Consider the following 15,090-nt stretch of genomic DNA (forward strand, 5'->3'; position numbering starts at 1 on the left):
GCAAGCTGGTAGCTGGCTTCATCCCTCTTGGTTCCCTGGGGCTAGCCTCATTGCGGAGGTATGATGGGAGCCATGTCACATTTTCTGCCCCATTCTGGGAAGTTTCTGGGTCCACACGACTGTAGGCATTTCTCCCAAGTTTCATGCCACTGAGTTGTGCACTACCTGCTGCTCATAAACCCATTCAAGGGCTTGGTATCAGAGCCTCTTAAAAGAACCAAGCCTCTCTATGCCACTAATACCTAGCCTGCCTGAGAGACCACAGTCATCAGGAAGCTGCTTATTTCTAACTAGTTATAACTTAAATTAATCCATATCTTTTCATCTACACTCTTTTATGTAGCTTAGTTACTTTGACTTTGTAAAGCTCATGCTGCTTGCTCTGTATCCCTGGCATCACCACCCTTCTTCCCAGAATTCTCTCTGCTACGAAAATCCTACCTAGCTGTTGGCCATTTAGCTTTTTATTAAACCAATCCCAGTGACATATCCTTCACTCAGTATAAAGGATTATTTCATAACAGTTTTTGGACTTAGAATTCTAGGTATATCTAGATGGTGCTAACTATAACTTTCTTTTGTATACTTCATAGACATAACTTTTCTACACTTTAATTTTTAACATTTTTATTTTGTATACTTATCACTCACAGATACTATTCGGTCCTGATTATCTTTTGGAAAGTAAATCTGTGGACAGCTTTTGAATTTTAATTTTTTCTTTTTCAGTTTTATCTAAGATCAATTTTCTTTTGCTGGCTTAAAATTTTACATTTTTACTTGACTTATAATAATTACTTTAAAATGTATGATCATGACCATTATGTCTTGTTAAATTTAGACTCTACTTTGCAACTAAAAGGTTTAGAAGAGCTTGGCATATTCTCCAGTCTTAACAGATCTCATACATAACACTTAGAAAAGATACTGCATTATTATTCTATATATTATGTTATTAAACATTAAAATATAGTATGAAATTAGGACTCTAAAGGAACATCAGACTTAAGGGTGTTTAGAATACATATCATTTTTAATATACTTGGTTTCTAATTGGGAAACGCTTCTGTGAGTATTGACACTATTTTGAGTCTTGCAGCTTCCGGGGTGATGACAGCAAGTATGGGCAGAAAAGATTACTTGCTACTCTCTAAGACTATTAAATGTTATATAAGTATTTATGATGAGATCTGTTTAAATATGTGTAATACATTTTTAGTGTATCCCCTTCTGGCCTGAGGATGCCTCCAATATTCTTCTCATTCAAGTTGAAAGAAGTGAAGGTCCCCCCAAAAGGATACATTTTAACAAGCAAGATAGTTGTATTTTATTGCGACTGAATAATGAGGTAAGTGCTTTTTCTTGATATTCATGATCATTATCATGTGTGTATCATCAGAAAAACTACTATATGTATATCAGCACTGCACTTTGCTTTTCATAACAATTTTCTGATAATTTTCCTCCTTTACATAAAAATTTCTTTTTATGAAAGGAGGTGAAACAAATATAAAGTAATTTGTTATACAGAAAGTTAGTTGCATGTCTGAATGAACACTGGAGTATACTGAAATTTCGTTTGCATACAGTAGTTTTGTTGTTTACCAGAAATGACAAAAGTCTGAATTGTCTTCTATTTGTTCACAGAAAGTGAATCATACACTATTCTAAGTTGCTGTAACATAGTGAACATACATAGAGATGATGTAGAATATTATTGAGGCTTATTTTGGGGTTCATCCTCTCAGGGTTCAGAAGGATTCAGTATAGCAAGTGAAAATCTGACTAATAAGGTCTGAGGGTAAAAAAAGAAATAAATTTATTCACATAAATCTTTTTATCATGTCCGGTTTATTCTTTCTAAGGCCTCTCTAATGTCCATGTTGTTCCTTGTTCTTTGCTATTCCCCCTCCTATGAGGTTTCCTGTCTGTATAACCCACACAGACATTGACAATAATATCAACACGCATTTCAGAATCATAAAAACAAACAAACACACAGGTAGGACCTGACGAAGCAGCGTTTCAGGAAAAGGTAACACAATTCAGGAAGGGCCAGCGTCCAAAGGGAAATACTTGACCTTCCAAATATTTAGATAAAGATCTCTAGAAGTCCCTGAACCCTGAACTCACCCACACATCTCATCTCAATCTCTTTTGTGATCATCAGCTTTGGGGATGCCCAGACCTGTTTGTCAATAAGGGCAGGCATGCCCTCTTTGTATTCTTTTGAAGTTCCTTTGTGGTCTATTAGCAAAGGTAATTGTGGGGGATTGAGTTTATGTAGGTTTGACTATTAAAACAAGGGGTGAATGTTACCACTCTAAGGCCCCATGGAAGGTCTTGCCATTGCATATATAGGAGGAAGTTACACTGCTGAGGTATTTTAGGAATGAATCCCATTATGGAAGGGGGGAAAATGCCATGATTTCACAAGATTTTTAAAGGATTGACAGTAACTATATAAAAGACAAGTATTCCCAAAGCTCTGCAATCGGGTTCTTCATATGGAGTGTATACTCCTATGGATCTGTCTATTGGTCTCTCAGCTGTACATTCACTGTATAATACTTGTGACTCCAATAGAATACTATTTTAACTAGGTAACGATGTGTTACATCTGTTTTTGCTGTGGAATATTACATTAACTGTGTAAAGTGTGTTGCATTTGTTTAATCTGCACTTGGTTTTTTTTTTATTTAGCAATCTTTTCTCCTTTTACATACCAATCTCAGTTTCCTCTCCTTCCACTCCGTGCACCTCCCACCCATCCAGCCCCATCCACTCCTCAGAGAGGTTAAGGCTTCCTTCCCTTGTGGAGTCAATAAAGTCTGACACATCACTTTGTGGCAGGACCAAGCCCCGCTTCCCCCATGTCTAGGCTGAGCAAAGAGAATGGATCCCAAAAAGCCAGTTCAAGCAGTAGGGATAAATCCTGGTTCCACTGCCAGTGGTTCCATAAACTGACCTAGCACACAACTGTCACTCCCATTCAGAGGGCTTAGTTTGGGCCTATGCGTGTTCTCTTACTGTTAGTCTAGAGTCAGTGAGCTCCTACGAGCTCAGGTCGTCTGTTTCTGTGGGAATCCCCATCATGGTCTTGACCCCTTTGCTCATATTATTGCTCCTCCCTCTCTTCAGCTGAACTCTGGGAGCTCAGTCCAGTGCTAGCTGTGGATCTCTGCATCAGTTCTGAATGAAGTTTCTATGGTGACAATTAAGATAGTTATCAATCTGATTACAGGGGAAGGCCAGATCAGGTACCTCTCCACTATTGCTTAGGGTTGTAGCTGGGCTCATTCTTGTGGATTCCCGGGAATTTCTCTAGTGCCAGGTTTCTTGATAACCCCATAATGTTTCCCTCAATCAAGATATCTTTTTCCATGCTCTCCTTTTCTGTCCTTCCCCAGTCTCAGCCATCTAATCTATGTTGGTTTAATTATGTAAAGGTGCATTACTTTGCTTATGTTGCATTTGTTTAATTATGTACAGATGTGTTACTGTTTCACTTTGCCTGCCTAAGGCACTTGATTGCTCTAATAAATGCTGAATGGCCAATAAGTAGTCAGGAAAGGGATAGGCGGGGCTGGCAGGCAGAGAAAATAAGTGGAAGGAGAAATCTAGGCTGAAAAGAGAAGAAGAGGGGTAGAATGAGGGAGAGAAAGAGGGGAAAATTCCCCGGGGCCAGCCAGGCAGGTGCCAGCCAGCAGACACAGAGTAGGAGATACAGAAAGAAAGGTAAAAGGCCCCGGGCAATAGATGAAGAGAAACAGATTAATGGAAGTTAAAGAAAGCTAGCCAGAAACAAGCATATCTAAGGCTAAGCATTCATGACTAGTAATCTGAGTCTCCATGTCATGATTTGTGAGCTGGTTGGTTGCCCAAAAAAGAAAAAGCCTGCTACATTTGGTGCCCAATGTGGCATAAACTATCATGAATAGTTTTATTATTAAATGCTATCAGTTAATATTCTTAGCAAAATGATCACATTAAATTTTTTCTTTTATTTAAGCTTGGAGGAATTATTGCAGAAGTTAATTTGGCTGAGCACTCGACAGTTATTACATTTTCAGATTACCATGATGGTGCAGCTACATTCCTACTAATAAATCATACCAAGAATGACCTTGTTCAGTACAAGCAGAGGTAAGGTGATTGTCACAATACAGTAATTTATAATTAGCAAATTTAGGTAAGAAAACATAAATTCTTCCAATGATTCCTTAAAAAAAAATGCCACTAATGTCAGTTGAGTTTATGTTAAAGTGATTCCCTTTTGAAAACATTGTATTTAATTATATAGAAGTAGAACTAACTTGGTGTTTATAATTATTTTTAAATGACTCAAAGACACGTGGAAAAACTAAAGCCAGTGCCATATAGATTGGTCATTTTGAAATCTGCTGAAGAATATATTGTGAGTCAGTCATGAGTCTCCAAATTTTGTCCTATTTTTTCTTCCCTGTTTTCTTTCTTCTTTCCTTTTTTTGTTTTTGTTTTGTTTTGTTTTCTTGTTTTGGTGGTTAACTTCTGAGACAGGCTCTCACTATGTATTGCAGGCTAACTTGGAACTTAGTATAGAGTCTACACTGTTTTTAACCTCAGGAGAGTCCACCAGCCTTGACCTCCTAAGTACCTACATTATGTAGGTACTTACTACCTACATAACTACTACCATTACTACCACACTCAGTTAAGTTTCTCTCTCTCTCTCTCTCTCTCTCTCTGTGTGTGTGTGTATGTGTGTGTGTGTGTCATACACACACATACACACACACACACAGAGCACGATTTTCTAATTGTTATTAATAACAAAATCCCAGAATCAAATACAGGGGTTAATGCTGAATATCAGAGAAGCAGAGTCCAACAACTAGATAGTTCCTTTACCTCTACCAATGCTCAGACAGAAGGGGTTGATCCTCTCTTCAGACTGCATCTCCAGACTCCATGTCTCCACCAAAACTCTGACTGCAGCTGTCTTCACAAACCTCAGACTGCACTGAACTCCTGTCTCCTTCCACCTTATATTCTTCTCTCCAGTGAGCCATATCACTCCTGTCTCCACCTCCGTGGTGCTGGGATTAAAGGGGTGGAATCGCAAATGGGATCAACTTTATGTGAGCTCTGTTTCTCTTTTAGACAGATTCAATCTCTGGTAGTGGCCTTGAACAAGTAGAAAGCCCTCTGCCTCTCTTCCAAGTTCTGGGATTAAAGGTGTGTGCCACCACTCCCTGGCCTCTAGTGGCTTAGGTCTACACTTTGATCTTCAGGCAAGCTTTTTTGTTAAGACATAAGCAAAATATCACTATACACACACACACACACACACACACACACACACACACACACACACAACATATTATGAGAACCAGCCTCCCACAGCTCAGCATTTGAGGGGGAGCCAACGGAGTCACCAGTACATCTCTCAACTTTCTATCTGAGGGAGTAAAACTTAATTATTTGTGGCCAATGACGGGGTGCAAAACTTAACTCTGTAGGACTCACATAAAAGAGAAATACACACACACACACACACACACACACACACATACACACATCTTCAGCATGTCAAGATCTCACCTAGGGTGTTGATGAATGGTAAGACTTCAGCAGTTCAGAGAAAATGAAGAGGATATGCAGAACAGATGAACTACTGGATAGACAGATACACAAGGAATTTTCTGAAGGCAGAGTTTAGTTTTCGTTTTATTCTTACTGTTTTTTGTTGTGCTCTATTCATTTTCTGTTATGTTCTTCTACTTTGATGTTTCCCTTCTGTCTCTCTTGATATTTTCCTTCTAACTTTCCTTCTACGTCTTCCCTGGTGTTTTCCTTCCCTCCTGTATTTATATTTCCCCCTTACAGCTTATAGACCCCTTTAGAATATTTCAGACACTATAAAAATTTATGATGTGGTTACATCCTATTTTTCAAGTGAATGATTGCAATGAGTACAAGTTAAAAATAACAGCATGTTTTCCATATCCCTTACATGATTAAATATTTTACATATTATTGATGAAAAACAAGTTGCTCCAAGAACCCACAAACATTCATATTTGAGCAACTTGTTATAGATGATTAGAGTGTAAGCAAGCAAGGTATTTTTCTCAGTCAGTTCTTTTGCTGCCAGGTTGCATTTTGCGATTACAAAGAAAGGACTAATCATTTTATTATGTATCTCAAAAGTAAAAAGAAATCTTAAAAAAAATCCCAAATCTAAACTTTCATATATAAAAAGAATCAGCCCATTCATCAACATTTTTTTATTAGTAAACTATTGCACATTTTATTTTTTTTTATTTTTTTAAGTAAATTTTATTAAATTATAAAAGTTTCCATTTCCGCCCCCCCCCTCCCAACACCCTCCCACTCCCCCCACTCCCCCTCCTCCTCCCTCTTCGTCCCCCAGGGCAGTCAGGGTTTCCTGCCCTGTGGGAAGTTCCAGTTCCTTCCCCCTCCCTCCAGGTTCAGGAAGGCGAGCGTCCAAACAGACTGGGTCCCCAAAATCCAGCATATGCAGAGGAAACAGGTCCCAGTGTCATAGTCAATGGCTTTTCAGAAAGACTTCGGGCCAGCCACAGTCATAGAATCCGGCCAAATTCCGAGAATCTGGCTAGATCACGTCCTCGTTCAGTCCCAGTCCAACTGGCCTTGGTAAACTCTCATCAGATCCGTTCCCTTGTATCAGTGGGTGATAGCATCCCTCGCAGTACTGATTTCGTTTTTCATGTTCTTCCTCCTTCTGCTCCTCATTTTTTGAGAGAACATTTCTCTGTAGCTTTGGTGCCTGTTCCAGAACTAGCTCTTGTAGACCAGGCTGGCCTCGAATTCACAGAGAGCCATCTGCCTCTGCCTCCTGAGTGCTGGAATTAAAGGCGTACACCACTACTGCCCAGCATATCAATATTTTTTTATATCAAGAAACTGAAGGCAGAAATGGGCACAAGGAATTAAGCATCATCTTTGATTGCCAACCCATCCTAACAAGAAAGACATGTCAGCTAAAACAATTGGGCTGCTTTGTTCTTATTTCCTGACTTTAATGAGTCCCTTGCTCAACTGTGTGCCTTTCTAAACTTTCAGTTGCTTCCCTGGGTTTTTCTCCTCAATGCTATTAACAAAAACATCTTAAAGCTTTGTTTTAACTATGATATACACCAAAAATTTGATAATACATCTCTCACTAATAACATTAAAATAGCTTGAGCAAACTAAGCTTCTGGGGCTCAATTGAGGTAGAGGTCAGAGTCAGTGGATGGCTGTTTTGCTTTTCTTTCTTCAGGTTGAATCCCAATTTCTGTTTCTGGGTTTTTATTAGTCGTGCTACATTATGTATAACAATTACAGGATCACAGAGAGCTTCTTAGCAGTTAGGCCCATCTTTCAGGGAAACACCCAGGGAAGGACTCAGAATGTTCAGGAAATAAAGACTTTAGTTTTGTAGTGTAAGAGGCATACCACCAAGAAAAGTGCTTAGAAAAGTAGTCTATTTAGACTTAAAAAAAAACAACCCACTTTTTTATTTAATCAACAATTAGAACAATACTTCTTAGGAAGTATGCATAAATGCACTGAAACTAACTAAACAAATGAAAACAAATAGAAGAACAAGAAAAAGCAAGTTTGAGGCAGCTGGGAGTCACTGAGTGGAAGAACATACATCTTTAGAAACTTTAGTAGCACTTAATCCATGGAGCCATATCTCCTGCCCTTTGTCATCATATTGTATCATATTTATTATCTAATAATTTGGAAAATAACTATTACTGTTTGTGATTATGTGAAACTGACATCATTTCTGATTAATCTTCACTCTTTTTTGTTATTGTTGTTTGATTAGTTTTGAATCTAGGTATTAAACTAAGGGTCTGCACTCCTTTCAATCTTCTATACTTTTGTCTTTATATGTATGTGGGTGTGCATGCCATTTGTATGCAGTTGGCTTCGGGGCCAGGAAGGCTGTCTGGCCCTCTGGAATTAAAGTTAGAGGTTGTTGTTAAGTCTCCTTAGTAAAGTGCTGGAAACTGAGCCGAGTCCTGTAGAAGAGCAGCACATACTTTTAACATCTGAGCCACTTCTCCAGCTCCTGTGTAGTACTTTTCAATATTTTTCTACAATTTAAAGTAAAAGAAAAGGTAATTTTAAATTCTTGAAGGTCTTTATTTCCTCAGAAAAAAATGTTTCCCTTGAAATATTCTTGTTTTCTCAGAGAATATATTTTTCATTGTAAGAGGTGTAACATTCTGAAAGGAAATACAGACTTACTCTTTTTATTGGGTAAGGGGGAAAAAACCTTTTCTAGTCTTAATTTAAAATTTTTACAAATCTCAGTTAATGGGATAAGAATGAAATATTATTTAGGATTTTTATGTATTTGTCTGTTGTATTTTATTTAATTTACTACATTTTTTATTACTTAATGTCAGTTCTCTCAGTGAAATAGAAGATTCCCTTCCTCCTGGTAAAGCAGTATATTATACATGGGCTGATCCAGTGGGTTCTAGAAAGCTGAAGTGGAGTTGTGGGCAAAGCCATGGTGAAGTAACACATAAGGATGTAAGTACTGAGTTGATCATTATGGAGTTTTCAGCTGCCTTTTTATATTTTATGCAAGTGTTATTTTACCCCTAGTGGATTTTAAGGACTGTTTTTTGCTATTCTGTAAAAGTTAGTAAAGATTTTAAAAAGCATTATTGAAGTTGTTTTTACTTTTGCCAATTTTCTTTAGGTTTGCCTTTTTCAAACTCCAACCAGAAGCTTACAGAAGTGGAAATTTTTTGTTTGTTTGTTTGTTTTGCCCACCGTTTCTCTAAAGGAGTATGCAAGGCCATAGCAAAAGCTGGCATTTAGAAGAAACAGCAGAGTGTAATCTTTCCTTTTGGTCATTGTGCAGTAGTCCTGTCCCACTTGATCTGTTCCAGAACCACCAAGAACTGCAAGTCTGATTTTATCTACATCATCCTTTGTTTTTACTGTTAGCGAAGTTGGCATGCTTGAAAAAACCTTTCAGCATTCCTCTCTCAAGTGTCTTTGCCCCATACTGAACAGTCACCTCACTAGAGTTCAGCTCTGTAAGGTGCCTAAACTAAAAGGAGTTATTTCTCCATGGCAAGCTGTAGAAACCAATGACAATCATTTCAGGGACTGAGATCACCAGTTTTACCATTCTTAACGACTCACCATTTTCCAGCCCTCTACAAACACTTTTATTTTGCATACGTTTTCCAATAAAAAATATTGTACCAAGAAATTCTTACTCAGAGTTTCTTTACCTTTTTATTCTACTTACACCTTTTTAGATTTTAGTTTCTCTTATGTGTTGGTATATTTGCCTCCTTACTAGTATCTATATATGTGTTACATATGTATACAAGTTCCCATGGATGTCCTATAACCTGCATACATGTGGTAGTTGTGAGCTGCCTGATGTTGATGCTGGGAAATGCTTTTAACCACTCGGCATTTCTCCAGACCTCCTGGACTAGTTGGATTTTTTTTTCCCATTGTCTGTTGCTGTGGGCTTTAGTTGATTTGATTTTGTTTTAAAGTGGATTTTATAAATTAACCTAACTTTTAATTTTTAAAAATTCTTGATTATTGGGTTTTGTTTTCTTTTGTTTGATTTGGTTTGGTTTAGTTTTTTTGAGACAGGGACTCCTTAAATAATTCTGGATGTTCTGGAGTGTGCTATGTAGACCAGGTTGACCTCAAACAATGGAGATCCACCTACCTCTACCTCCTAAGTGCTGGGATTGATGACCTATATGATCTCTTGATTATCACATTGCATAGATAAATAATACTAATAGTTAGAAGTTTATAAAGATAAGTCTGAAGTTTGGTATATTAGAGATTCCAAGTATTTGGAAATACCCATTTTCTTAATTCTCTGTACTTCTAGTACTGTGTGTTTTATTTTAGAAGTTTTTGTAGGTAAAGCTATGATACCTAGGTAACAATTTTGTGGTAACTTCAATTTTTAATTTTTATGTATTATAATATAAATGTGAATTAAATATTAATTTTTTATGAATCAGAATACTTACTAACTAGAATTCATACTTAATTGTTTATTTATTGTATCTGTTTTATTATTGAATCTAAAGACCTGATATCAATACAATGTTTTTTCATTTATTTTTACTTTCTCTATGTGTTATTCTTATAGCTATAGATTTGTGTGTCTATGCATATGTACACACATGAGTACAAGTGCAGCACGATTAATAAAAACCCAGATACAGATGTTGGGGTTCATTCTGAAGGTCAGAAAAGCAAAACATCCAGACACTGGCTCTTCCCTCTACCTCAGTCTGAAATGGCAGTCCTGCCTCCAGGAATCCTCAGAATGAGGAGCTGTCTCCTCATTTTATATTTCTCTCTAAGGCTGGGATTAAAGGTGTGTACCACTAATGCCCAGTGTCTATAGCAAACTAGTGTGGTTCCTGGGAATAAATGTGTATTCTACCATTATCTGGTCTGTAAGACTGACCAGTGGGACTGTTTTACTCTCTGACCTTCAGGCAAGCTTTATTTATTGCAATATAAATAAAATATCACTACAGGTACAAGTATACCACAGGTCAACTTGTGTAGGTCAGAGGACAGCTTGAATATCAGTATATCAGAAGATTTCTTCTTCTACTGTATGATTCCTGGAGATTGATTCAGGTCATCAGTCTTGGCTACATGTTTTATTACCTGTTGAGCTGTCTCACTGACTCCCAACACAGTATTTATAAAGGAAATTCCTAAGTGACCCTTAGAAAATCAGTGCTTTTTATAAATATACGTTTTTATTTGTCTTATATTTTGGAACAAAAGCTCCCACTGTACCTAGGTTAGCTTAACTCATGGCAATCCTTTTGCCACAACCTCTCAAGTCCTGTAATTGAAAATGTGAGTTATTGCACCAGCTGTATCAGTGCTCTATAAGGCTTGCAACTTTTTCTTACTCTGCTGTGTAAGGAAATGTGAATTTGAGGCTTAAACAACCTATAATATGTACTATATTTACAGAGAGTTACAATGATTTAGAGTAAATATTACTTTGTGTTGTTGGTTTAGCTTATAGGATTTTAAATTTGATTTTATTATGATCTAAAAGTACTTAAACAACTGGTTTTACTTAATGATTAACAATATCATTATAATGTAGCAGCTGACATCATGTTATTTTAGTGAGGAGATCTTCCAGGTACTGTACAATTATTCATTCTCTGGATTACTGTGAATTGTCTGAAATAGCTCATACGAGTGATAACTCTCTCCAAGTGATATGCAAATGTTCATTTAGATCGCTGCCTCAGCTTTAGGAAGTCAGGCTATTTGTATTCTCACCATATAAATGTCAAGTGTGGACTTAATGTTTGTTGGGTACAAACTGATTCCGTTTTTTATTGTTTTCTTTTAGGATATGATGACCCCTATAAGTGTGGGGAAAAAAACCATTTATTTAGTGTCATTCTTTGAAGGTTTGCAGCGTATTATTCTATTCACTGAAGATCCAAAAGTGTTTAAAGTAACGTATGAAAGTGAAAAAGCAGAGTTAGCAGAGCAAGAAATCGTATTGGCATTACAAGATGTTGGAATTTCACTTGTCAATAATTATACAAAACAAGAAGTAGCCTATATAGGCATTACAAGGTTAGATGCTTTAATATTAGGAATAATATTTAAAGATAAAACTCAGAATCTGTTCCTAAAATGGTTTACTTCATTTGGCCTCTCTGGTTTCTGTTACCTCTACTTCTACTGTGTTTCTACCATGCTAGTGGTCTCTTCGTTCTTCTTCATGCACCACAGTGTCTATTGCTCCAGGGTTCTTGTTAAAGCTGCTCACGTATCTGAAATGTTTTTACCCTTTTTTGCATCCCTACAGATTGTGGAAGTTTCACAATCTCAATGAGGCCCTACTGGCCATTCCATTTTAATATAGTTCTGGTATTTAAGACTGAACTTCTGTCTTAGACTATATTTTTTTATTTCAAAAGTATTTTCCCCTCCTATATAGTCAAATTGATTTATTCGTGTTTACAATTATCTGTCACTCTCTAGTGAAAATGAAGAATGACAAGGATGCTCAGTGGTATTTTTCTTCTACTTAGAACATTGCCTGAATAAAAACTAAATAAGTATTAGTTGAGTAAATTTACATTTTTAAATTGGAAATGTGCTTACTTATAACTGAGACTGTTGTGAAACTTGGGTGGAAGTTCTGTAGTTCATGTAATTAAATACTAGTTTAATTGTTATCAATTAATACTGTGATATCTGCTTTCATATGTAAGCTCTGATGTGGTTTGGGAGACAAAACCAAAGAAAAAAGCAAGGTGGAGGCCAATGAGTATAAAACACACCGAGAAGCTGGAGAAGGAGTTTAAGGAATACACGGAATCTTCGCCTTTGGAAGACAAGGTTATTGAGTTGGACAATAACATTCCGGTAAATTTAAAAAGTGCTCATGTGAACTTTTAATTTTACATTTTTGTTTGAAATCTTTCTGAATTTTAAGGAGAAACTGACTTATTACAAAACATATTGAATGTAGTTAGTGCTAATGTAGACTTCATCTGACCTGCTTTTATATTAAGAAATTGAACATTCTCAAGATACCAGTTACTAATAATTCTTTAAAGTAGCAAGAAGCAAGATCTTTTTTATTTCAAGATTTGCATTATTTTCTTAAAGTCAGTTTTAGTGATTAAATATAAAAAGCAATGCAGCCAAGCTATAATCTTCGTACGAATATTACATTTTATGGATATGAACATAAAAATTTGAATCTTAAATCTGTGCTTTAAAAACTTTTTTTTGGTTTGATGCGGTTTGGTTAGTTTTGCCCTGGCTGGCCTAGAACTCGCTGTGTAGATTAAGCTATCCTCAAGGATGGCAATCCTCTGTGTATGCCCCCAGAGTACTGCGATTACAGACAGGCACTAGCATATTCAACTTTATCTTCTTAACTTAGCATACAAAGTAATGGGTTTCAGTGTGTATGTGTGTGTGTGTGTACATATGTATATATAATGAATATTTATCATTATATTTTGCTTCTACTCATTTCCCTGACCACACGACCCTTTTATGTAGACTTTCCATTTTAAATTACTGTATCCTGAAGTTATTTTCATATAAATTGATGATTTTAATCAATGGTCAAACAGCTCACTGTTGGGTTGTTTTTTGTTTTTTTTTTTTTTTTTCAGGTTCGCTTAACACCTAGTGGCAATGACATGAAAATTCTACAACCACATGTGATAGCTGTACGGAGAAATTACCTCCCAGCACTAAAAGTAGAATATAACACATCTGCACACCAGTCATCGTTCAGAATTCAGATTTATAGAATACAGGTGAGTCTGGAAAGGAAGGCAAAACAATAAAAGCTCAGATTTGTTCCCCTGGTCTGTTTTATCTAGTACAAAACCAAAGAAGGCAAGATAGAAGCCAGAAAGTAAGAAGTACACTGAGAAACTGAAAAAGAAGCCAGAATTACATGCAGGCAGTAATCCTGGCCCTTGATAAGATGAACCTGGGATAACCATGAGTTCAAGACCAGCCTGGGCTCCAGAATGAGACTCAGTGTCTAAGACTGAAAGAAGTCATGCAGCATGGAGGAATAGTTTGAGAGAGAGAAGGACAGTAGAAAAAACGATAAAGGAAGTGAAAGGAGGGCGGGACTGAAGTTGGAGACGTGAAGGGATATAGTGAGCTTCACCTTGTATCAGCTGTGTTGACATCTGAATCTAGTTCTGAAATTCTAGTATCCTGGTCAACTTGTGTATGTGAAATGATGTATACTGATTCATATTTCATCTTCCTAGATCCAAAACCAGATTCATGGTGCTATTTTTCCTTTCGTGTTTTATCCTATTAAACCTCCAAAGTCTGTCACCATGGACTCAGGTTTGTGTTTATTTTTAGATTGTGGTATAAATAGTTGTGTGGCTAGGTTTTTTGTTTTTGTTTTGTTTGGCGATTTTGGGGAGTGGAGTGGGGAGGGCTATCTTAAATTTAGTTTTTCTAGATTAGATAATGAAGCTGCTTACTGAAGGTCTAGGAGTTAATCATTTGAACATTATGTGAATGCTGAGGGAAAGGTTACTTAAAAAAGTATGCGTTGGCGATGTAGAAATAGGAAGTTTAAACCATATTGCTGATATGTAAACTATTTAATAACCTATAATATTTGAACTGAATAAACAAGGAGAAAATTTATATTTATTTTTTTAAGATTTTATTGTTTATTTTATGTGTGTGCATGAGAGTGTATATGTACGCTGTGTGCATGCCTGGTGCCTAAAGAGGTCAGATCCCCTGAAACTTGAGTAACAGATTGTATGCTGCCCAGTGTGTGTACAGGGAAGAGCAGTCAATTCTCTTAACCTCTTGGCCATCTCTCTAACCCCAAGAGTCAGCATTTTTCTGAATAGTTCTATGTTCTCCAAATGAGAATAACTGATACTCTTTCTTCTACCTTTCTCTCCTCTTCTGCATTTCTTCTCTCTTTCTTGTTTGTGCCTCTTTACCATATTTTCTTTTTACTCCTACCACCTTTCACTCCGCCTCTTTTCCCCCTTTTCTATTCCTACCACAGACCGCATATCATGAACTTCACACTTTTTAGTGGCTTTTTTCATAATTTCTTGCAACTCTTTTAATCACACGCATACTAATTCCATTAGAAATGTGAACCCTGTAAGTCTCTAGAATATGTTTTCACAATTTGCTAATGATTTTAATCCATTCTTCTAATTTACGGTCATTAATATTTGTAATTAGTTATCCTTAAAATGACTGTAAATAACTAAAAAGGTAATTCTGGGATCTGAAATTAAGACTAAATGACCCTGTAGATGTCATTAATTTTAATTATGCTGCTGATGTACTACATGATTGATTTTCCATTGACATGTATATTAAATTGAATGAAAATGCCCATCCTTTGGCTTAAAATGTGATGAGAATAATCATATTTTTAACATTCACAGAACCAAAGCCCTTTACAGATGTGAGCATTGTCATGAGATCTGCAGGACATTCCCAAATATCACGCATTAAGTAAGTGTTTCATATATTTCT

General features: G+C 36.6%; 1 protein-coding gene across 7 annotated transcripts in view; it reads left to right on the forward strand.

Annotated features, from left to right (window-relative positions):
• The window catches only part of Vps13a (vacuolar protein sorting 13 homolog A), a 207,091-nt gene that overhangs the window by 140,813 nt on the left and 51,188 nt on the right, over nucleotides 1-15,090 (forward strand). For all 7 annotated transcript variants that reach the window (XM_087908056.1, XM_087908058.1, XM_087908057.1 and 4 more), the window contains exons 51-58: nucleotides 1,220-1,348; nucleotides 4,013-4,146; nucleotides 8,433-8,562; nucleotides 11,420-11,652; nucleotides 12,297-12,450; nucleotides 13,215-13,361; nucleotides 13,833-13,914; nucleotides 15,000-15,069. In XM_087908056.1, coding sequence (XP_087764182.1) covers nucleotides 1,220-1,348; nucleotides 4,013-4,146; nucleotides 8,433-8,562; nucleotides 11,420-11,652; nucleotides 12,297-12,450; nucleotides 13,215-13,361; nucleotides 13,833-13,914; nucleotides 15,000-15,069 — 1,079 coding nt within the window. The remainder of the gene's footprint in view (nucleotides 1-1,219; nucleotides 1,349-4,012; nucleotides 4,147-8,432; nucleotides 8,563-11,419; nucleotides 11,653-12,296; nucleotides 12,451-13,214; nucleotides 13,362-13,832; nucleotides 13,915-14,999; nucleotides 15,070-15,090) is intronic.

The sequence above is a fragment of the Myodes glareolus genome, chromosome 7, assembly GCF_982192425.1.
Source record: "Myodes glareolus chromosome 7, mMyoGla1.1, whole genome shotgun sequence".
NCBI lineage: Eukaryota > Metazoa > Chordata > Mammalia > Rodentia > Cricetidae > Myodes > Myodes glareolus.